Source organism: Tamandua tetradactyla, chromosome 15 (assembly GCF_023851605.1).
Source record: "Tamandua tetradactyla isolate mTamTet1 chromosome 15, mTamTet1.pri, whole genome shotgun sequence".
NCBI classification, from domain to species: Eukaryota; Metazoa; Chordata; class Mammalia; order Pilosa; family Myrmecophagidae; genus Tamandua; species Tamandua tetradactyla.
The window spans coordinates 9,198,543-9,222,612 of NC_135341.1; the positions used below are offsets into that span (position 1 = coordinate 9,198,543).

The 24,070-nt window shown below is 37.6% G+C and overlaps 1 protein-coding gene across 3 annotated transcripts in view; it reads left to right on the top strand.

Annotated features, from left to right (window-relative positions):
• Positions 1-24,070, top strand: part of CNTN3 (contactin 3) — a 371,507-nt gene that overhangs the window by 291,173 nt on the left and 56,264 nt on the right. For all 3 annotated transcript variants that reach the window (XM_077128680.1, XM_077128682.1, XM_077128681.1), the window contains one exon: positions 23,241-23,368. In XM_077128680.1, the coding sequence (XP_076984795.1) occupies positions 23,241-23,368 (128 nt within the window). The remainder of the gene's footprint in view (positions 1-23,240; positions 23,369-24,070) is intronic.

The following is a 24,070-nucleotide window of genomic DNA, read 5'->3' on the forward strand; positions in this document are numbered from 1 at the left end:
GAATCAAATGCACTAATATACATAAAATACTTAGCAAAGTGTCAACGTATTTGTTTGGTATTATTACAATTTACTGAGTAGTTGCCACATTGGAGAACCCCAGGAATAGGTTACATTGTATGGCAAAAGGGTATTAAAGTTGCAGATGGAATAAAGATTGCTTATCTTAAAAGAGGAAGATTGTTTGGGCTGTCTGGGTGGACCCAACGTGATCACCTGATCCCTTACAAAAGGGAAAAATTAGACAGAAGGGTCTTCCCTGTCAGAGAGGCATGATAACAGAAGAGGCAGGAGAGGTTTGAAGTCTGCAGGGAACTCTTGCCAACCATGGCTAAGCTTTGAATCTAGAGGAAGAAGGCATGAGCCAGGGAATGTGGGTGGCTTCTATAGAAGTTAGAAACTACTCTCAGCTGATAGCAGAGAGGAAATGGAGACCTCAGTTCTATAAGCTCAGGAGATGAATTCTGTCAACAACCTGAATGAACAAAGAAACAATTTTCCCTTGGAGTCTCCAGAAAGGAATATAGCTGTGCCAATCCCTTTTCAGCCCTCTGAAATCCTGTATTAGTTTCCTAAGGGCTGCCACAGTTTGTGTAGAGAGGACAGGATATTAGTGGTGATCTTAGAAAGCATACAGTCCAACATATTTGGGAGATGAAAGAAAATAAACAAACAATAAAATCTTGGGCCAAGAAATGTGGATTGACTTTTCCAAAACTGCAAAGTTACACTGCAGATAAACAAGTTAAACCCTTTTATTTTACAGGCCCAAAGGTATTTTTATTTAAGTCAGTTAAGACAGTACAATTTGCTTTCCCTCCAGTCTTTAACTGGAGACACCTTCATTAAAAGACAGGCACAGCAGGCTGAAAAGGCAGAATTGCAGGCTGAGTGGTTAAACACGATTCAACCAAATGCCAGACCACAGAGAATGAAGTTCTGGAACAGGAAGTTAATTATCAATTTGGAGATGGTTTTTGTAAACCAGTTTGAACAACTATAGATTTTTGGTACAAATTAGTTAATTTTGGGTATGCTGAAAGTTAAGTCTCCTTAGATGTCTGCTGATATTTTGCATTGAAACATTTTTATACTAATGGTTTTAATTATATACTTAAATTAAATAGTGATTATGACCCAATAATAAATGCATTTATCTTCACAATAGTAACATGAGTAGGCAGAGATTTTTAATCTTCATTTTAAAAGGGGATAAAAAGTTTAAGCGATTTAGGTAGCAAAGGTACACAAGTAGAGATTTGCATTGACATAGTATAGGGATCATGAAGAAAAAAAGAACAAAGAACATAAGTTCCAGAATGTAATTTGAGATTTTTAACTGTCTCTTACTACCTCAGTTTCATTAGGTAAATTACATAATATTCTGAACTTTCATCCACGAAAGAGAGATATTAATTCCTACCTTATATGGTTTCTATAAGTTGGCAAGTATCATAGTACCCAATATATGTAGGTTAATTAATGATCAGTAAGAATGAAGTTGCATGACAAATAACAAAAACTCCAAAAGTAACAGTGGCTGGCAAAGATAGAAGTGCGTGTTTGTTTTTTGGTTTGTCTCTCTGGAGGTAGCAGTCAGGGCTATCTCAATTCCACAATCATCAGGGACATAGGCTCCCTCTATCTTACTGCTCCACCATTTTCCCCTCATGAACCAAAATGGCTGCTTGAGCTCCAGCCTCCTGGTACTATTCTAGGCAATGGGAAGGAAGAAGGGAGAAATAAGTGTACACACCCTCCCTTTAAAGAGATGTCCCAGAAGGCTCATTGGACACTTTCCCTATCAACTTACTTATCAGAGTATGTACCCTGGCCACATTAGTTGCAAGGGAGGCTGGGAAATAAAGATTCTTCTTTTATTCTGGAGGGCTTTGTGCTCAGTAAAGTTGCGATTCTTTTTTTAAAGAGAGAGATGAAAATGATTGTTAATCTAGCAATTTCTCATGGTCATAAATATTAATTCTCTGTCCCTTGTAGACCTTTTGACCCTCTGCTTAGTAATAAATATTTCTAACAACTTACCTGTGGACAATGAGAAACTTGCAGACATAAAAATGGAATTAAAAAGAGGAAACATCATTAAAGAAGAGGGTCCTTGTTGTTTGGCTCTTGCTTTTATCTCTTTGGGCAGCAAAAGCACTAATGAGCCAGGTTCTTGCAGCTCAGGAGAGAGGCTGCTAGAAGCAATTATTGAACAAGTTGCTGATTTGAGTTTTCTCCAAGTTCATGTGAAATCAAAGTGGGTCTCATCCATCACTTGGCAACAGAAGCTCTGTCTCTAACTCTCATGACTTGATCTTCAGTCTTAAGCCAAATCAGGAAAATACTTTAAATGGTAGATTTATTGTGGTTGTTCATTTACAGGCTGTTTCAACTTAAAAGAAATGCAGATGTGAATCTCATCTTTGGAACAATTAAATTCATTAATGCATTTGAAAATGTAAGGAGAGACACATTTTGTTGATGGGGTATTCATGGCGAGATTTTAAATCCATTATTTATTTATCTTTTTAGTAAGTTTATTTTTTTGGTAGGTGAGCTTGAGTTTTGTCTGTAAATAAGAAACATGTTAAATAGCAAAGCTTTCCAGCCTAGCGTAGGTACTGTTGGTAGGATTTATTCTGTTTTTACAGTTCTTTTCAATTTCTTTTTAAAATAAACTTTAATTTTTAGAGCAGCTTTAGGTTTATAGAAAAATTGAGCAGAAAGTATTGAAAGTTCCATATACCCCCTCTCCTTCCCATCTGCCTCCCACCCTATACACAATTTCCTCTATTGTTAATGTCTTGCATTATTGTGGTACATTTGTTAAACTTGATGAGCCATATAAAGGCCATAGTTTACCTAACGGTTCACTCTTTTTGTACACAGTTCTATGGGTTTTGACAAGTGCATGTCATGAATCTGCTATTATAGTTTTATATAGATCTTAATATCCCCTCAACATTTACTTGGGTACATACCTAGGAGTGTGATTGTTGGATTGCACGGTAAGGCTATGTTGAGCTTTATAAGAAACTGCCAGGCTTTCTTCTAGAGTAGCTGTACCATTTTCCTTTCCCACTAGTAATAAATGAGAATTTGGTTGCTCTACATCCTAGTCAGCTTTTGGTGTCTCTAGGTTTTAGACTTATGCCATTCTATTCGGAGTGTAATGATATCTCATTGCTTTTTAATTTGCAGTTGCCTAATGCATATGATGTTAAGCATCTTTTCATATGCCTATTTGCCACATGCATATCTTTGATGAGGTGTTTGTTCATACCTTTTGCCCATTAAATTTTTTTTCTTCATCTTGAGTTTTAAGGGTTCTTTGTGTATTTGAATAAAAGTCCTTTTTCAGCTGTGTTTTGCAAATATTGACCCCCAATCTGTGCTTGTCTTTTCATTGTATTAAGCAATATTGTTTGATTAAGACAATATTCTTCTACCATATAGCATCATTTAGAGCCTGAATCAGAAAAATTAATTCCATGGATTAAAATATCTTTAAAAAAAAAAATCACACCATAAATATGCCTACTTTATTAAACATACAATACATTTGAATAATTATAATTACACAGTTTGTAAGTTTTTATTTCAATACAGTAACAGCTTTGTAATTAAGGACCAGGCATTGTGAATGTGGATCTAAGTAGTAAGACATCTAAGTAAAAGAAGAATTTTGAAGAAATCAATGATATTGTTTTCAAGTACCTTGAGCGTTCCAAGCTAAGGTAGTAAAGGGATTACTGCCCAACAGGGGTCTCTCAAAAGCTGCCCTGAATAGCTGACAAGGGCATATAATGCAAATAGTAAAGTTAAATATTCATTCATTTGAAAAAACGTTGATTACCAACTATGTGTTATTCACTAGGTATTTAAATTTTTATCAGAGAAGTCTTTCCCACAGTTTGTAGCTTTTCAGAGTATACAGATAGGTAATATAGGGAAGTTCCTATAAAACTCAATTGGAAAAGTACAGGATATTTAGGGATTAACTAAGAAGGTCCCATATCCTAATTAGGGAACAGGGCATCTGGAGAATGTCAGATGACTAAAGGGTCACTGAAAAAGTGTGCTCTAGGCAGAAGGTCCAGTATGTGGGAAGGCCCAGAGGCAAGGGACAGCACAGAAATATGAGTAACTAAGTGTTCAGTGTATCTGCAGTGGAAAGGGCCATGGGAGGGCAATAAGGCAGGGGCTGTATAGGTAAGTCGGTATCTTAATCAAATGCATTGTAGCCAAGTTAAGGTCTTAGGTATTTATCCCACAGGCACAGGAAAGCAAATGAATGAAATTTAAATAGGTGAGTTACAAGGTTTATGTTTTTAATGGATCACCATGGCAGCAATGGGGAGCCTGGACTGAATGGGTAGAAAGAGGCAAAAACCCAGTTAGCAGTTGTTCTGGTTTGCTAGTTGCCGGAATGCAACACACCAGAGACAGATGGCTTTTAATAAAAGGGGATTTATTTTGTTGATTCTTCAGAGGAAAGGCAGCTAACTTTCCACTGAGGTTCTTTCTTACGTGGAAGGCACAAGATGGTCTCTGCTGGTCTTCTCTCCAGGCCCCTGGGTTCCAACAACTTTCCCCGGGGTGACTTCTTTCTGCATCTCCAAAGGCCTGGGCTGAGCTGCTAGTGCTAAGATGAGGAATGCTGAGCTGCTTAGCTGTGCTACGTTGTGATCTCTCATTTAAGCACCAGCCAATTAAGTCAAATGTCACTCATTGCAGCAGACACGCCTCCTAGCCGACTGCAGATGTAATTATCAACAGATGAGGTTCACGTACCGTTGGCTTATGACCGCAGGAACAAGATTAGGTATGCTCACCTGGCCAAGTTGACAACTGAATCTAACTAACACAGCAGTAATCCAAGAGAGAACTGTGGCCTGAACCAAAGAAATAGTAGGGGAAATGGAGAGGAGTATTGAGAGGTTTGAGATGACATTAAAGCAACAGGATCAAGTTATTGATTAGATTTATGATCTGATGCTTGAGTTAGAGGGTTGAGGAGGAATCCTAGGTTCCAAGCTTAGGCATATGGGTTCATGGTAGAGGCAGTCAGTGAGGCATGTAACTTTCCAGAAGGGGCAAGAGGGTGAGAAACTTTACAGAGTGAGGGGCAAGTGTGATAAGTTCAATTTGTAATTGGTTGGGTTTGAAATGCCTGTTGAAAAGCTGACTGGAAATATTTGTGTGCATATAGAGGTAGAGCATGTGAACCCGGAACTTAGGAGAAAGGCATAGACTGCAGATAGAAATGTAGGTTATTATTAGCAAATAGATGCTAGCTGAGACTATTGCACTGGATGAAAATGTATGATAAAACATAACTCATTAAAATGGTCGAGTGTCTATATCTTACCTCTGATGTTAATGGTCACTTATGAATGGAGGATGTCTATTTGTTTTTACAAACTAGATTAAATGACTAACCATTAACAATTTATAAGTTGACTGATTAAATAAAGGTCCACTTAAGTCAACTTGTGCTCACATATTTTGACTTCAAAATTGCTAACATCCAACATTGAGTAAAATTGGGTTTATTTTTTAATTTTTATTTTTACACGAATGTGTGTATGTTTTTGTGTGTGTATGCCTGTGTATGTGTTCTGCCCTACAGGAAACACCTTTGCTGATAAACAAATGCCTCACTCTTTTGGGTACCCAATTGTATTTCACCAGGTATCAATGTTTAAGTGTTGTTTTCAGTCATTCACTTAAATCCACATGCTTTCAAAAAACACTTGAATTAAAGTTGGATCTTTTGTCTCCCTTTAAGCAAAGTAAACTTGAAAAAGACCCCTGAGATCGTGGTTTGTGAGTAAAGAAGTTGGGTGGCATACTTAAAAGCATGTTTGATTTTCCTATATCACTTAGTAGTACTTAAAATATACTAGCCAATTATTTTTTAAAAGTAGGAACTTTCACGTGAATGCTGTTGCTTAATACTATTGCTTATAATAGTAAATATTTTATTGCAATAGCTTCAGTTCAGAAGAGAGCCAAAGAATGGTTCATTACTTCTAATTAAAACATTAAAATCATTTCAAATGTTCTATGCAGTGCTTAATACTATAGAAATTAAGGAAATGGAAGCAATTTTCTCTAAATATTAATGTCCAGAATCTGGATAATATTTTTTAAATGTATTTACCAATTCTTAATATTTTTTGACTATATTTTGAAGATGGCTTTAAATTGCAATGAACATTGCATGCCATATGATATCTTTTAGCCGATAATCCCCTCAAAACCACAGCTTTAGGGTCAGAGTGCAGGTCACTGGTTACCAGAGGCTGGAATTATAAAGAAAAGTTGTCTATTCAGGGACACCATGGAAGGTTTCAGGGTGAGAGAGCTTTTCTGCAGTTTGATTGTGGTGGTGGTTACATGACTTTATGCATTTGTTGAAACTCACACAACTATGCACAGAAAAGAGCAGTTTACACTGTATATAAAATAAAATGTAAAAAATTGCAATTTTGGATTCATCTCCTTATTTCATTGGAAGCCCAATGTAGAAGTGTAAAAGCTCAAGAAATGCTTCCAGCAGGTCACTTTTGCAAAACACTGATCGAGAGCAGTACTTTGAAACAGATTCTAAACTGTGGCCAGTGCCCAGAATAAGGTGTGAACTAACTTTGGGGAGCAGGGAAGCAGCTCCACCAGGGCATTCATCTCAAAAGAAGTGACATGGAAGCTGCGTTTTGAAGGATCTGCAAGATCGAGCAAAGCAAAAGAGTAGGGAAAATGCATCTAAACAGAAAAAGAGAAAAAAGCCCTTGGCAGCTCTGTCATTGTCACTCCTGGTTGCCGCAGCCATGCTTGAGTGAGGATGTGTCGATTTCCACCCAGTAAATCTGTTAGAAGGCCCTTCCTCATGGCACCAGCTCGGGTGTAGTAGAGTAGGGATTCCTTTGCCAAATGATTTCTTTCTCCACCCATTCCCTGTTTGCTCATTCTTCTTGTAGCTTCTTTTTCTTATCACAGTGGAACCTGTTTTTCTCTCCTTGTTGTTCAAAATAGTGCTCCCTTCCCTGCTTCTCCCACTGTCCCCTTCATCCAAAGGAGATGTCCCTTTTATATTCCCTTTCATCCTTTCTACCCATCTAAATGGCTGTTCCATCACAGCTATTAGAGAGATAGATGTGATAGGTCAATGAGTTTTCATTCATCTAGCCTCTGGTACACAGCTGAGAACCCAGCCAGTCCTTTATTTCTTTACAGTTGACCCCAAATTAATCTCTTACTTTTGAGAGGAAGAGTGTTGTTTAATATATACAATACTGCCACTTGCAGGAACTGAATGTTAGCTGATGAGAGATTGATGGGCCTAGTCCCCACTGGTAGGGAAGGTTCTCCATGATATACATTAATTTCTCATACCTCTGTTCAGCACAGGGGACTGTGCCTAGCATTGGGAATATACCGACAAATAAAAAATCAGGAGCCCTCCAGGAGTTCACTGTCTGTTTAGTATATGAAAAGCTATTGTTACTGTACACTGAGATAAATTATATGATTAAGGAGAACATATAACTTACTCCACACATATACATTTTGGAAGGTAGAAAGGACATCATTAATAATTACCTCCAAGATTATATCCATAAATTGGGACTGCCCTGGGGACACTGGACATTGTCACTCTGTCTATAATAGAGTTATGTGCCAGCAAGTAAGAAGCCACATTTAAGGGGTCAGACTAACCTTGGGGAGCAGGGAAGCAGTGCCATCAGGACATGCATCTCAAAAGAAGTGACATTGGAGCTGGGTTTTGAAGGATCTGCAAGATCAAGCGAAGCAAACGAGTAGGGAAAATGCATCTAAACAAAAAGAATTGCATAGACAACAAGTAAAACTGGATACTTATGCCACTTGTGTCAGTGGTAAAACCATGAGCATGAAAATGAGAAAGCCTGGCCTGAGTTCTTTCACAATTAGAAAACCATCCCTTCTTCAAAAGGTTTTGAACACTGGTAGAAGATAATTTTTCTTGAAGGGGAGGTGAAGTATCTGGGCAAGCATACAAGAGTTTCAATGAGTAGAGAAAAGTTCCCTTTCCTGTTTGGGTTTCCCAACCTGTACCTCCATTTCTCTCTTGTTTCCAGCTGGGAAAAGGAGGTGAAAGGGGACCTTTGTCCCGTAACACCCAGATCCTATGACAGATTAAGCTGCACATGTATGAGGGCAGTGAAGATGATAAAGAGAAGAGTTAACACGATCCAAGACTTCTGGTTAGAGGTGGGACTCATGGGATGGCATCAGAATTACTTCCCTCTGCCTTATTCCAGCCCCCACTATCACCGAATACCTACATGTCTTCCCCTATTAACCACAAGAACTTAAGTTCACATGTATTATTTGTATCCTGATTATCATGAATTGCTTTTGCCTAATTGACATGCAGTATACTAACTACAATGAGCGTTAATGTGTCCTATGACATTAAATGTGTTTTATTTGCTCTGTATTTAACTTTCACACATAGAAATAGCAAAGCATTGAAGTCAGAAAGACCCAGGTCAGATTTGGCTCTGAGATTTCACATGTATGTGGTACTAGTCAAATAACTTAACCTCTGAGTTCCCCTGCTTATTAAAGGAGGCCAGGAATTCTTCCCTAATCAATCTGTTAAGTAACATTTACTTGGCACAAATTCTTAGCAAGAGGAGAAATAAAGAAACTATTTTCCCCTGAGGGGCAGAGTGAAGACATAGTTTCATTTGGACAAATTAATTTCAACTCCATCCCTGCCCCCTTTAAAGAAAGGGCCTTCCCTTTCTTTATCTCAGTAGATCCTAGTTACAAAGGTAAAAATAATATAATGTGTGCAAAACATCTACCATAGTGGCTTCTATGTAGACTGTCAGAGAAAGGTATCTGCTGCTGTTAACATTGTTTTTTTTTAAAGTTGTTTTTGTTTTTTCTTTATTGGAGAAGTTGTAGGTTTACAGAATAATCATGCATAAAATACAGGATTCCCGTACACCACCCTACCACCAGCACTTGCATTGGTGTGGAAAATTTATTGCGATTGATAACACTTATTTTTTTGTAATTTTATTGTTTTTTGACAGTAGTTACATTTGTTACAATTTGAAAGATTATTAAAGTGGTACTATAACTATTGTCATAGTTTACATGGGGTATTTTTCCCCATTTTCCCGACCTATTATTATTATTTTTTCATTCATGTCTTTATTTTATTACTCACCTATTCATACACTGGATAAAGTGACTATCAGCCCTGCAGCTTTTACAATCACATGGTCACATGATAAAAGCTATATAGTTATACAATCATTAACAAAGATCAAGTCTACTGGATTACAGTTCAACAATTTCAGGTATTTCCTTCTGACTATTTGAAGCATTTTTAAGATCATTTGAAAAGATTTTATTTGGTATGTCCACATTCTCATCTTCTTCCTCAGTGTTTTCTGGATTTTTATCCTCTTCCTTCGGATGGGCCATCATTTCCTGTTTCTTTGTCTTGTGTTCTTTTGTTGCATACTGTACATTGTAATTTTTAAAATGTTAACGCTGGCATTTATTCCCTGAGATACCTTGATTTTGTAAGCATCTGGTGATAAAACAGGGAACTTATCGTGCTTCAGTCCTCCTAAAAGGAAGGCCTCCCCAAAGTGAATCCAGTGTGCAGAGTTTTTTCCCCTCTCTTTCTGGGCCTCTGTTTTGTCCTAGGGTTTTGCTTGTTAATAGTTTTGCACTTCCTCTATCTATAGGATTTTGGTTGCCTCCTCTTTTTCCCAGAGGACAGACCTCCCACCCCCGTGTGTTTGATGCCAGCAGATCTTTACACCATACTCTCGTTCCCCTGTAGTACTTCACACACCTTTCATTGTCTCAACTGCTTTTGCCTGGAGGACAAATTCTGGGAGAAGGGTCAAACCGGAGGGGACTTTGCCAAGTCAGTCTTCTCCAGCCAAAATGGGACCAAGCACCCATAAGGGAAGTGCAGACCAGCTCCAAAGAGCCCTGGGGAGGGGGTCAGGAAGGGCTCCAAGAACTTCTCTGATGGTTCTCCAAAGCTGAGCTTTCCTGGTCTGCCCAGTAAAAGCAGCCCTTCAGCTAACTGTCCCCTACAGTCCTGAGAAAGCACAGAATCCTTGAGTCTCTACTGCTGTGGCCCTGTCTGGAGAGAGTTAAAACAATGGCTGCTACTCTCCCTCCTATAGGCTGAAATAATGGCTGGCCCCAGCCCCAGGCCCCTGGCCTTCTGAATTTGCTAATCAAAAGCCCTGATCACTGATCAGCTGCACATACTGATTGTTTTGGGATGAGTGGGTTAAAAAGAAAGGCAAAAAGCCTTTTATTTTCAAGGCTGCCAGCTGAGTTTTGCATTATTTAAACCTTGTTAAATAAATATATTCTACCCAAAAACGATTTTAATGTAATTGTTAACTGATGGTTGCTAAAGTTGAATCAACTACTTTTTTTAGCAGATGATCACGTGTTTTTTTTTTAAATCCATATTTCGCATTTAGTTTTACAGATTGTAAAAGTCAACCTACGTTAAAAATATTTGATCCAGTGTTATCATTTTGGTAATGAAACTGAATGTACTGGGCATTGGAATCCATTTCAAACCTTATAGCAACCAGGTGGATTAATTCATTTCCATACTAGGTCTAAATGTTTTTATTTACTTGGGAGCAGCTACACTTACCAAATTATTTTGGTCACTTAGAGTTTCTCACTCAAGCCCCAGAATCCTACCAGCATTTGCCCACAGCCTAATCAAAATTCATATCTCATTGCTCATTCAAGCTTCAAAGAAAAAAAAATTGATGTTATGTACAATCCTGTTGCATTGTTACATTTACTTTTGCATTTTTTTCTGCTAATGTGTTTCAGATAGGAAAAAAATGAGCTTTCTTTTGAAATAAGACTATTAACTGCCTTAACACTATAATGAGTACAAGAGTGACTACTTCATTGATTTTTTGTTGTAGTTTTTGAATGGGCAGGTATGGGGAATTGAACCCAGGTCTCCAGCATGACAGGCAAGAACTCTGCCATTGAGCCACTGTCGCACCACCCCTTTTAACTTCTTTTTGCTTGTTAATAGTTTTGCACTTCCTCTATCTATAGGATTTTGGTTCTTTTTTTTTTCCCTATGGGCAGGCACTGGGAATTGAACCTGGGTCTCCAGCATGGCAGGTGAGAATTCTGCCACTGCGCCACCATCCTATGGCCCGCATTCATTGATTTTTAAATAATTTTTAAAGGAAGAAGAAAGAAGCAGAATTTTCAATGCATTCTGCATTTATGCTCCTATAATTTCTTTTGCCTGGAATTTCTTTTCTTCCCAACTTGGAAAACCTAAGGCCTAGCTTTTTTTTTTTTTTTAAAGGAAGGCTGTTGTAGGTTTTCAGAAAAATCATGTAGAAAGTACAGAGTTCATATATATATATATATATACACCCCTCATAAGGAGGGCTTTCCCTATTTTCAACAATTTCCATTAGTGTGGTATTTGTTACAATTGATGAAACAATACAATTATAATTATGCTATTAACTTTAGCCCACTATTACATTAGGGTTCACTGTTTGTGTTGTACAGTTCTATGGGTTTGTGTGTGTGTTTGTATGTGTATGTGTGTGGTAACTTTCCCTTTTTCTCCCTTTTCAGATGTATAATTCAGGGCTATTTATTACAGTCACAAAATTGTGCTTCCATCACCATCCATTGTCACAACTTTTCCATCACCCCAAACATAACTTCCATACCAATTAAACATCAAATCCCCATTCCCCTCCTCCACTGGACACCGGTTACCTGTATTCTAGTTTCTGAATTTATGAATTTGCCTCTTCAGCTTATTTCATATAAATGAGCTCATATAAAATTTGTCCTTTTGTGTCTAGCTTATTTCTCTCAAGATATCTTCAGGGTTCACCTAGGTTGTAGCATGTGTCAGAACTAGGTAAGTAGAATTCCATTGTATGATTATTTATATTTATTGTTTATCCAGTCATCTGTTGATGGACACTTGGATTATTTCCACCTTCAGGCAGTTGTGACTAATGCTGCTATGAACCCCAGTCTGCAAGGTCCAGCTTCATTGTTAACTGCTAAAGGAAACCTTTCCCAAGCCCAATCGGCAGAATTAATTGCTCTTTATGTCCAATCGTAGGACTTAGCACAGTGCATTACAGCTGTTTGTACAGAATGCCATCTCACGTGGATTCTTGCAGAGCCCATCTTTGTGTCCTCAAGGATCCATTCCATAAATATTTGTTCATTTCAACATTCATTTATTCATGAAATATTTATTTAGCACCTACTGTTCCCATCAACTACTGCTGCATAACATATCACTATAAAACATAATGGCTTAACACAATTTTTTTTTTTTAATCCAACTCTAGTTTCTGTTGGTAACTGGGCACTTTTGCTCAGGATTTCTCACAGTTGCAGTCAGATATTGGCTGCAGTTTGTACAGCTGGGAGTTGGCTGGTCATCTCTCTCTCTCTCTTTTTTCATGTAGTCCCATGTTCTCTTCTCATGGTCTCTCCACATGGGTTTCCTCACAGCCTGGTGCCCTCAGGGTGGTGAAATGCTTGCATGGCAGCTGAAAGCTTCAAGAGGGAATACACAAGCTGGCATGTTGGATTCTGATTCATCGGCACTCAGAAGCCACAAACTGTCACTTCCGCATTCCCTTGTTTACAAGCTACAATCCTAACTAGATTCAAGGGAAGAGGAATTAGTCTCTACCTCTTAATGGGAGAGTGGAAGGATTCTAGAAGAGATGTGGGATGGGAAGTCTTATTTTGGTCATCTTTGAAAATGCAACCTGTGACACGTACTGTGTGCCATGCAGTGTGCTGGGATCTTAGGGTACACCTGGGTGTTCATTTCCCTGGGCTGTCATAACAACTTACCATGAACTGGGTGGCTGCAAGCAACAGAAATTTATTCTCCCACAGTTCTGGAGGCTGGAAGTCTGAAATCAAGGTACCAACAGGCAGGGGGGTTTCCCTCTGGAGGTTCTGAGGAAGAATCTAGTGCTTCTGTCCTAGCGGAGTGAGAAGTCATTGGAGATCTTAGAGCAAGGGTGTGAAGTGAAGAGTGAAAAGATGACTCTGACTGCAGTGTGGAAAGCAGATTGAAGAGGAGGGAAGCAGTGGATTCTGATTAGGAGGCAGATTATAGTTGTCAGGGCAAGAGCTCCTGGTGACTTCCAGGTTAACAGTCGTGGGAATAGAGAAAAGCATCCTGTATCTTTTGGAGGTAGAGCTGGGTGAATTTGTGCCTGGGATATAAAATTTCATATGTTTTATTTCACATTTTATGGTTAGTTGTGCGTAAACTGTTTGCATCTCCTTGTTACCCATCAGTTTGTAAGTCTCTCAAGGATAGGGGCTAGTTCTTGCTCATATTTGTATTTTCCAGAACTCTTAATACATTGTAAATACTCAACAAACATTTGTTGCAGTGAATTTCATCCTTTTTTTGGACAACTTCCCATGTCTTAAAAGTACCTATATTTTCTGCTTTAATTTATTATGACTATTTCTTAGAAATGTATAATATTGATTTTTTTTATAGATTTCTACTTGAGGCTTCCTATTAATAATATGGAAAGCACTGTATTTTAGTATTTTCTTTCTCCATCTTCAAGCCCTTCACTGAAACAGAGGTGGATGGAAGGAGGGATGGTTGAATGGAGAGGTGGATGAGGCTCCCCTGCCATTTTAATTCTATGAAAGAGGAATAAACAAGTCGATTGGTCATCACAGTTGCTATCTCCCACATTCTGATGCCAGAAAAGGAGTTATTCATGATTTATGATCTAATGAACTGGTACACTGAATTAAATTTCTGCCTAACAAATTTGAAAAAGTTCATTTTGTCCTTTGACCTATTTTGCACTTACACATTCTGCTCATGATATTTTATACTTCTACTTAATGCACATTTCATCACTAGAACAGTTATTGTGGGAACGTGAGAATGTCTGACCCTCTGTGAATTTATTGTCCTGAAACATTTATAATTCAGTTCCAATATAAAAAAATCTATCCTGTTTTACAAAAAAGAGATTATTTTATAACCATTTAGGTTCAAATGCTAAAGAAAAAGACACTTTTCACTTTAATTTAAATATTTTGTTAGCCACGGAATTTCCCTGTTATTTGTTAATTTACTTAATTGGGAAAAATCATAGCATTTTAAAGATTGATATAAATCTTATGTTTTTCTTGTTTTGATAATTAAAACTTTTTACACCTCACTGTATTTATTACTTCTTTATTACTCCAGCTTGGTTTTAATAATTGTATGTTTTTTTAGTTTATTTCATTTACTTATATCCATGTTTCATTCCAAAAAGAATTTGAAGCAGTTTATATACCCAAAAGGGGACAATGAGGAGAAAAAAAATACCAGGGTTTTAATTGCCTAGAATGTAAGTTACATTAACAAAATGAATCATTACCAGTAAATCATTATTGTTAATCACATGTTCCATAGTAGATGTTCAATCAATATAATGAATGAATGAGGTTAGGTTACAAAACATACACCAACAGTTCCAAATTCACTTAATTGAGATACACAGTTTTGGCTCAGAGCTTTCTGCTAATAAATGAGCAGAGAAAAACACAGTTAATTATGCAACCTGTTTATAAGATAAAGTAAAACTATTTGAAAAAGAGATGTGTTACACTTCTTAGGCCAAGATATGTGGATGTATATGGCCCAATTCAAGTGTTCATAAATTCATTATCACATAGTTTTGTAATCATCACCACGATCATTTTTTTGAGCATCTGCATCTCTCCAGCAAGAGAAAGAAAAAGAAAAAACTCATATATGCAATACCCCTCATCTCTCCCTCTCACTGACCACTAGTATTTCAATCTACTCAATTAAAATAAAATGCCAGGAGTTTTAAAGGTTTATTTTTTCTGGCTTCTCGCAGTATGCCATCCATCCAAGGGTAACTTTGAATACTAAAATTCAAGATTCTTAAAGAATAGATTAGCCACATACACTTCAGCTAATCTTCCATGAATATTATTTCTCAATATAATTTTTAATAAAATTTTTATTGTGGTAGCATATATACATAACCAAAATTTCCCATTTCAATCACTTTCATGTGTACATTTCAGTGGATTAATTATGTTCACAATATTGTGCTACCATAACCACCATCCACTAGCAAAACATTTTCATCACCCCAAAGAGACAGTTTATACCCATTAAACAGTAACTCCCCATTTCCCCTTCCCACCAGCCCCTAGTAATCTGTAATCTATTTTCTGTCACTATAAATCTGCTTATCTCAATATTTCATAGAAGTGGAATCATAAAATATTTGTCCTTTTGTGTTTGGCTTATTTCATTGTATTGCATGACATTTTTAAACATGTCTGAAGTAGAAATTACGCAAGGTTATGTTCAATGTCAAGAATGTGGGATACAAAGAAGATTAAAATGAATGAGTCATTCGAATTAGTGTTAACGTTTCTATCATCTTATGAAGGATGTAACGGTTTACCAGACTCTGCTTCTTAGTAGATGATGATCTCACTTCTGCATGGAGGTGGAACAAAAAGCACATGTTGTCATGGCTGAGATTTTTCTCAGGAAACAATTTGATACCCACAATAGTGGGTGTGTGGGTTTGTGATCCAAGAGCCATGTTCTTAATCTGTGCAGCTGTACCACTCTATTTTTAGGCAAGGTAGTTGTAAGGCAGTAGTCCTCAGTTGATACTATTTTCAGAAGAGTCTCAACCAGGCACTTCTAGGAAGGCTAACACTGAAGCATCCAAGATAAACAGCTTTTAAAATGTACCTCTCTGCCAATGGATGAATTGAATTGCTAGCAAGACTTCCGAAGCTGACATCCACAGACCCATAGATGAGCCATCCTGATTGTCATCAAAATTGTAGCAGTAGTTGTAGTAGTTGTTGTTGTTGTGTGTTTTCTGCAGAGAAAATCCTCAGCTTTTCACATTCTCAAAGAATATTGTTCCCCAGACAGTTTAGAAACACAGCATAAGTTTGTAAATGAGCCACTTAAATATTGAGAAATACTGGTAGATATCTGTAAAAGACGATAACCTTGAAATTGGAAGAGGAGAGCCAAAGCCTTTCTTTCCTGTAAGAATCAGTAGCAGAGCCAGGTGTTTAAGGTCACTTAATTTGTGCTAAAAACTTGTGCTCAGTACATAGATTGTCTATAAACTCTTCACATTTGTTGAGACAAATATCTATTGAAGATATAGTATGCAAGGTACCAACTTTTAGTAGCTTGCGCCAGCTGTGGAGGGATTTGGGAACTGTAGCTGAGAATTAATTTAAAGATATTGCATGGGATTATTGGTGAAGTACAGAGGCTGACTTAAAAGTGGGCAGGAAACAGGATCCCAGGAATCTCAGCAGGAGAAATTGTACCCTTTTGCCCGGACAAGTGCTGGAATGAATGAGTCACAAATCAAAGTCTGGGAAGTTCAGAATCCTACTTCTCTAGATGTCCCCCTCAGCAGCACCTGGGAACTTGTTAAAAATGCAAATCCTTGGGCCCCATTCCAGAATGAATCTGAGCCCTCCAGGTTAGCGGTGCATGGTAAATTACTGGCTTGTGTCCCGCGTCTACCCCTTTGCTAGGTGTTCTAGTTTGCTAGCTGCCAGAATGCAATATACCAGAAACGGAATGGCTTTTAATAAAAGGGGATTTATTTTATTAGTTCTTCAGAGGAAAGGCAGCTAACTTTCCACTGAGGTTCTTTCTTATGTGGGAAGGCACAAGATGGTCTCTGCTGGTCTTCTCTCCAGGCCCCTGAGTTCCAACAACTTTCCCTGGGGTGACTTCTTTCTGTATCTCCAAAGGCCTGGGCTGAGCTGCGAGTGCTGAGATGAGGAATGCCAAGCTGCTTAGGCTGTGCTATGTTGCAGTCTCTCATTTAAGCATCAGCCAATTAAGTCAAACGTCACTCATTGCAGCAGACACGCCTCCTAGCCGACTGCAGATGTAAATCAGCAACAGATGAGGTTCACTTACCGTTAGCTCATGTCCGTAGCAACAAAACTAGGTACGCTCACCTGGCCAAGTTGACAAATGAATCTAACTACCACACTAGGATAGGACAAGGGAACTTGATTCAATGTCTCACCTGGCCTGTATGCACTAGGGGGAGGAGAATTGCCCAAAAGAAGGTCAGACTGTTGGCTTTCAAAGAAAGGGTAGTCAGTTCTGGGCAGTCACAAAAGTGTCCATCCTCCTCCACATCCCCTGAGCTAATGAAATACCTACTGTTAGAGGTGACATCCCTTCTAGGCCTTCTAATCTCTATGTTAAAGGACCGAAGGACAGCGGTGGAGAAACACGTGTGCCTCTCTCCACTCTCTCTCCAGAGGAAGTGTCTGAATTATGAATTTGGGTGGAAGACCTTGACTTTGCCTCTGTCCCCCTGCCCTTCTGTCCCTGGTTTCTGCCTGCCCGCAGAGCATCTATTTGCTCTTCTCTCAACCTTGCAGGAAAGGAACTTCCTCTATCGGGAGGACCTGTGGTTGTCCACCTGTGTCAGGGAGGTTATATCTGCCTAACTCTGGGATGAAGTATTAGAAAACCATTGTTATTCACCTAAGCGGTTTTGCACCAGCTATATCTGCAATATAAATAATAAAGCTGACGGTTTGATCTTCATAGGTTTAACTCCTGAATCTCTCTCAGGCAGAGAAGAATGGTTTCAAGTATTAGACCCCTCTGAACTTTAATACTTATTTCCTTTGAGGTTTTCTTTTAAGACAAAAGCCATCAGATAATTGTTTGTTTGATTACCTCGTCCATCTAGATATTTATTACTTTTTGCAGCTCCTCTCCTGTTTAAGGATGCAAAGTGTTTCAATTGAATTATTGCATAGACCCCATGAATTACTCGGATGGCCAGATTTACATAATCATTCAAAGTGAAAATTGCCTCATGGGTGCTATTTTTTTCTTTAGGTTTGAGACTCCTGAGTCGCTGTTATAATAATGAATATAATTCCAAATTTGTTTGTTGTGATGGATAAGCATTTGGGAAGATCTTATAAAAAGGAAGAAAATATTCCTTTATTGCTGATTATCTTATCAATATGCACAAATGTTAATTCATATGAATAAAATATATTTATCTAGACTATAGAATGAAGCCAAGCCCAATCCTCTCTAGGACCTCTGGTGGCTGCTCTATGTAGTGTGTTGTGTTCAACAAAATAACAAAGCCTCATATGATTAACTTGGCACTTACTCAAAGATAAGATAATTAACTGCTGAATCTTCCCTGCTTTGCCTCTCTTTTCCAGGGAGATTTTCTAACCAATAAATCACTAAGCTAACACTGGTGAATTTATAAGATGAAAGCTTAAACTGGAATAGCTAAAAGAATGAAAGTTCTAATATTATTTTTCCAGATCTTGTTTGCTGGTTATCTTTGAACTCAAAGGGGAGAAGTTATTTAGTCAAACCGAGAGGGGGTGTAGGGGGGTTGAGAGGAGTTGTAAATGAGAACATATACAATCCACTCTTTTTCTCTGACATTTATTTTCTCATGCATTTTCATATATATATATATATATATATATATATATATATATATATATATACATATATATGTGTATTTGCTTTTTTAACTGTCATCATTTACCCTGTAATATATGCATTGTGGATACTTTTCTTTTACAGGTGTTGTAGGCATCCATCTCTCAGAATATGTACTCAGAAAGAACTATCAAAAAGCCTAGTTATTTTTCATACAGCAGTGTAATCATTATGATCTCCACTGAGTGAAAAAAAATAGAGAGGAGCAGCATGTTTGTTAAAATTCAAGTTGAACAAATTACTGGACCATTCTAAACATAAGCAGGGGAAGGACAGTATTTTCAGAAATCCTGCCTTACGTGTATAACACTCCACACTTTTCCCATATAAAATAGAACTTACTGTGCTATTTTGGTTGCTTAAATGCCACCATAAGCACAGGTCAATGTTGCCTAGATGCCAGTATATGTTCTGAGCAAATAAGATTTCTTAACAGTCATAAATTCAATGCCATCACTGCGTTATGACATGGCCCATTAGAGCAGCTTAGCGCTGTTATGTTTTCTTATCCCAAACTAAGCAGACTGCACACAGTTAAATGAAATAATTAGCCTCTTTTACTGCAAAAGGGAGGCCAGTAAAAGGGTACATGTAAAGGTATATTGTAAAACTGATCAAGGAGTTAAAATGCCCCAAAGATTTAAATTGCACATTTCTTGAAGAAAATTTGAGTACATATTCTGTTTCAAAATGTTCATCTCATAAATTTTCATACGACTTTTTGTGCCAAAACTGGAGGCATTCATTGTCTGCATTTTCAGCTCTTCCCATTTGCAGAAACCCTTGTTCCCAGGAAGCTTAGAAAATAATTTCATTGTTAGTGAAGTGAAGTGGTATAAAATTTTCACTTTGGATCTCTGTAGGGAAGCATGGGTTACTAAAGGTTTTCTGTTGAGAAACAATTACTCCGTCCATTTACTGACTATTGTTTATTTTTATGTTGCGCAAAATGCCCTGTGGGCCTCTCAGAACTTACTGGAAGAAACAATTTATGAAGAAAATAACCAATTAACTCAACATTTTCAATGTACGCAGAGTCTGCATTCTTTGCAAGTCAATATGTTTGGTTTGAAGTCTGTGTGTGAATCCTAAGGTATCAGACTTGCCTTTGAAATTGCTCCTCATCTCAGCATGGTCATGAAGAAAGGTTTGCTTGTTTAAGGTAGTAAATCCAATACACTAAAGGATTTCTAGTTCTTCCAAGATTCCAACAGATCTATATTTGTCGTGAAAGCTTAGCTTTGCACTAAGAAAAGGGAGAAAATATCTGAAATGGTCTGTCTCTCTTTTATAGTACCCAAATCAGAACCCCTAAGTTTGAGCTCAATATTTGTTCAGCCAACAAACGAAGCATTTTTACTTTGTTGTCATGCTTGCTAATCTCAGCAACTGGTAGATTTCCCAGCTTCCCAGAGCTTCCAATTGTGTTTCTTCCCTATAACTCAGCGCAGAAGAGTTTGCTTCACCATTTAGAGGGCTTCAGGTCCTTCTGATATCATCTTTTAGCTTCATTTCTTTACATGTTAATATCTACAGCAAAGCTGTATTTTCTTTTTGATAATAATGATGAGTAAAATTTATTGAACATTATTAGGGGTCAAATAACTATTCTTATTCTACTTATGGGATTAGCAATCAAAATAGTTGTATAGCCTTGCTCTGGACGATACTCCCTTCCTGTTATGAGACTTTTCTTTGTTGGTTTCCCCTCTCTCTTCCTCTTTGCCCCCATCTCTGCTCTCTCTTTATCTATTCTCCCCTCCCTCCCTTTGTTTTCAGTCATTCTATAAAGATGGGAGTCTTTACTGTCTTCTCCCTCAGTAGAACAAGAAAATACAAAATAGAACTGTATTTTCAGTTCTCTGATCCTGGAAAAGTCACTTAATTTCATCTAGCCTGCTATTGCCTCATATATATATATGGAATTATATGTGCACTTTCTGAATCTGTTTCCTTATTATCCATAAGTCCTAATTCCTTGCCTCCTGCCTTTACTAACCTCTACTCGTCTACAATGACTCTCTAAAGGCATATATTCTTTGGTCAATAAACAAGTGTTATTTTTGAATGTCTACTCTGTTCCAAGCACTGTTCAAGACTTTAGAATTTTAGTAGTAGGTAGTTCAGATCCTGGCCATGCCAGCAGAGAGCTCATAGTCTACTATAGGAGAATCGTTTTAGTCAAATAAGCATACAAATCTGTAATTTGCCAGTTATTAAGAGCTATTAAAAACCTCAGAGGGGGCAATGTGATGGTGGCTCAGTGGTAGAGTTCTTGCCTGCCATGCCAGAGACCCAGGTTCGATTCCCAATGTCTGCCCGTGCAAAAAAAAAAAAAAAAAAGCTCAGAGGGTGTGTTGGTCAGGAGGTGACAAAATCTGAAGGATGAGTATAAATTAAGCAGACATAGGGAAGGCTTTTGGAAAGACCCCAAGGCAAGAGGAAGCAGAAGGACAAGTAAAAAGAAGGCTTGAGAAAAGCAAGCAAGGAGTAGAATTTATAAGGCCATATGAGGGCTGAGAGATACTGAAGTCAGATGGTCAGTTATTGTTCAGGCTTAAGGTATAGTCTTTATCCTATAGGCAACACAGTACCAGAGGAGAGGGTCTAAAGAAGGGTTGAGTAGGTGGGGGGTGAGGGTGGGGTCATACATACTCTGTAGGTTTCTCAACCCCTCCAGGCTCCATATCTTTTTCATTCATTTTTACTTTTCTGCAAGGTTTCCTCTTTTAGTTATTACTGTATACTGTTCAGGAAAATCTTTGTTTTCTGATAAGCAAAGATACAGGAGATTTTTCTTAAAGTTCTTTGATCATGTCTTCTACAAAAATGACAGGCTTGGATTTTGCAAACCAACAAAGTGATGGTCAGGATCTCCTGATGGGAAATCAAATATAGCACCCTTTCCACAAGGTTCTTGGAAAGTTCTTGTTTAGCTATTTCCTACCCATTTCCTCAAATTGAAATACACTGCTATGTTCCTTAATTAGATTTCTGGACCAGGGTTCTCAGATCTTTTTGTTTGAAATATACCTTAGCATATTAAAAAACAATATCACATGAGCAATAAACACTCTTGGATAGCTCTACCCAAGATCCTGAACAAGCCCAGTGCACTAGCTCTGATTCCACCATGACTTTCTTACTCAAGAAAGTTTAACCGGGATGCAAGGAAAAGTAAATAACAGGCTATTTAAAGAACATATATGTGGGTGTGGGTGTGGATGTGTATGTGCACACATATATAATCCATATTTCGAACATTTTTAAAATATAAACTAGTATTGCTAAATGATTAACACATACTTAAAATATTGCAGCAAATGTGTTATTATTTAGAGACTGTGTTGAAATGCTCCACTCTAGGCTAATGTGCTCAAGATCTTTTCTTCTATTCTGGTGAGTGGTGTACAACTTGAGGCCTTCATTTACCATGGTTTATGGCTTAGATACCATGCTTACCTGGGATTGCTTTCATGAGGGCTTTAACATCCGTTTGGATAATTAGGCATTCATGTATCAAACATATGAATCATAGAAGAAAGAAGGCATTCTAAGGATCAAATGCATTGCACAGAGAGTAGTTACATTAGTAATTCAAAGAAAGGTGATATAATTATGGTTGGACAAGTTGGAAAATAAAGATACAGGAAAAGAAAGATACAGTTAGTATTAGGTTAACCCCTTCTCATTCTTCTTTCTCACTGCAGGTACCACCACTTCTAGGAGGCTTTTCCCCAAATCACCCAATCAGGGAAACACTTCTTTAAGCAATTGCTCTCTGTAGTACCACCCTGTCTCCTTCAGAGAATGTCTCAAAAATCTGAAGTTATCACATTTAATTATTTGTTTGTTTAGTGTGTGTGATGCCCACTAGAATGTATTTCCATGAAGATAGAGACTTTCTATCTTGCCTACACAGGCCTGGCACAGGTTAGACACTCAGTAGATATTTACTTAATTAATTCATTAGATGAAAAAGCTTTAAGTACTTTAAGCATATGCTCAGAAATTGTAATGTAATGTTCACTTGGGTTGCCTGGATTGTTTGGCAATAGCTCAAAGGTGACCATACAAATGTTATTTGCAAAATATGGACATGTACTAGATTGTATGTGACTCTCCCCAATTTGTAATGAAAGGCAAGCAGGTTTCTTATTTCTAATATACAGTTTAAAATGTAAAGGAAATCGTCTCATGTCTATTTTTTATTTTCTCCCAGCTGATAAAGCTAACCTATGAGTAATCTCCCACATCATACATTTTGGAAAACATTCCGCACTTATTTGTTAAAAGTAACACCCAGATTAGGTGCAAGGTTAAGTAGTGTTTTTAAGTAATGCATAAATATGGAAAGTTCAAATTGACAAAGCATCATTTCTCACTCCACTGGGCGTCTGTTTTCATGTGCTTGTGCATGTTGGTGTGTGTGCTTGTATTAATTTGTTTTTAATTTTCTTTATTTGCAATAAGATTCATAATGGGATCACCATTCCTTAAAAAATACTAGTTTACGACAACACTGTGTAAAAATTTGCTATTTATTTAGAAATAAACAGTGCTATGTCTTTATTTGTCTAAACTGAATTTCCTTCAGAATTTCATTCTTAAAAGATGGAGGGCTCAAAATAGTCAACGTGACTAAGGCTGATGTTGGAACCTATACCTGCACAGCAGAAAATCAGTTTGGGAAAGCAAATGGCACAACCAGCTTGGTTGTTACAGGTAGGTACATTACTTAAAGACTGCTTTATTTAGGGATGCTATATTACTAAAGTAAAAAAATTTATGTTTTTCGCAATATGTGGCACACTATGAAATTAGAACCTGTGTTTGCACTTATGTTACTTTTAAAAGGCAAAAGTCGGGGAACAATTCTTAATATTTCTTTCAGACAGGACAATGTGCACCGAGTACACATTAGTCCCTGTGCTGTGATTATGTGCAATAAGAATTACTAATATCGTATGCTTATGATAGTTACCTGTTTTATGATAGTCTAGTCTTAGAATTTTTGTGCACTTTCTCTGTTTCATTGTCTGATATTTTCTTGATGCTCAAATCAGTTCTTGATATGAATGAGGATAGCTTAAAGTTGGGGATGGATTGTGTTAATTTGTTCATTCAAGAAAACTTTAACAGATACTCTGAGCAAGGTGCCTGGGCTATGTCAGTAAACAAAACTGACAAAGGTCAGTACTGCCCTCACAGATCTTAAATTCTACCATAGTAAGAAGGAAAAGAAGCAGAAGGAATAATAATTGTCAATTATTAAAATGAAAAAAAATTACAAGCAATTGAGGAAGCAAAGAGCAGTGTATGGAGAGAGCTAAGTTGGAACATGAAATAGGGTGAATAGAAAAGGCCTCACTGAGAAGTAGAGATGTGAAAGCTCTTTGGAGATGAAAGAGTTAACGAAAAGATTTC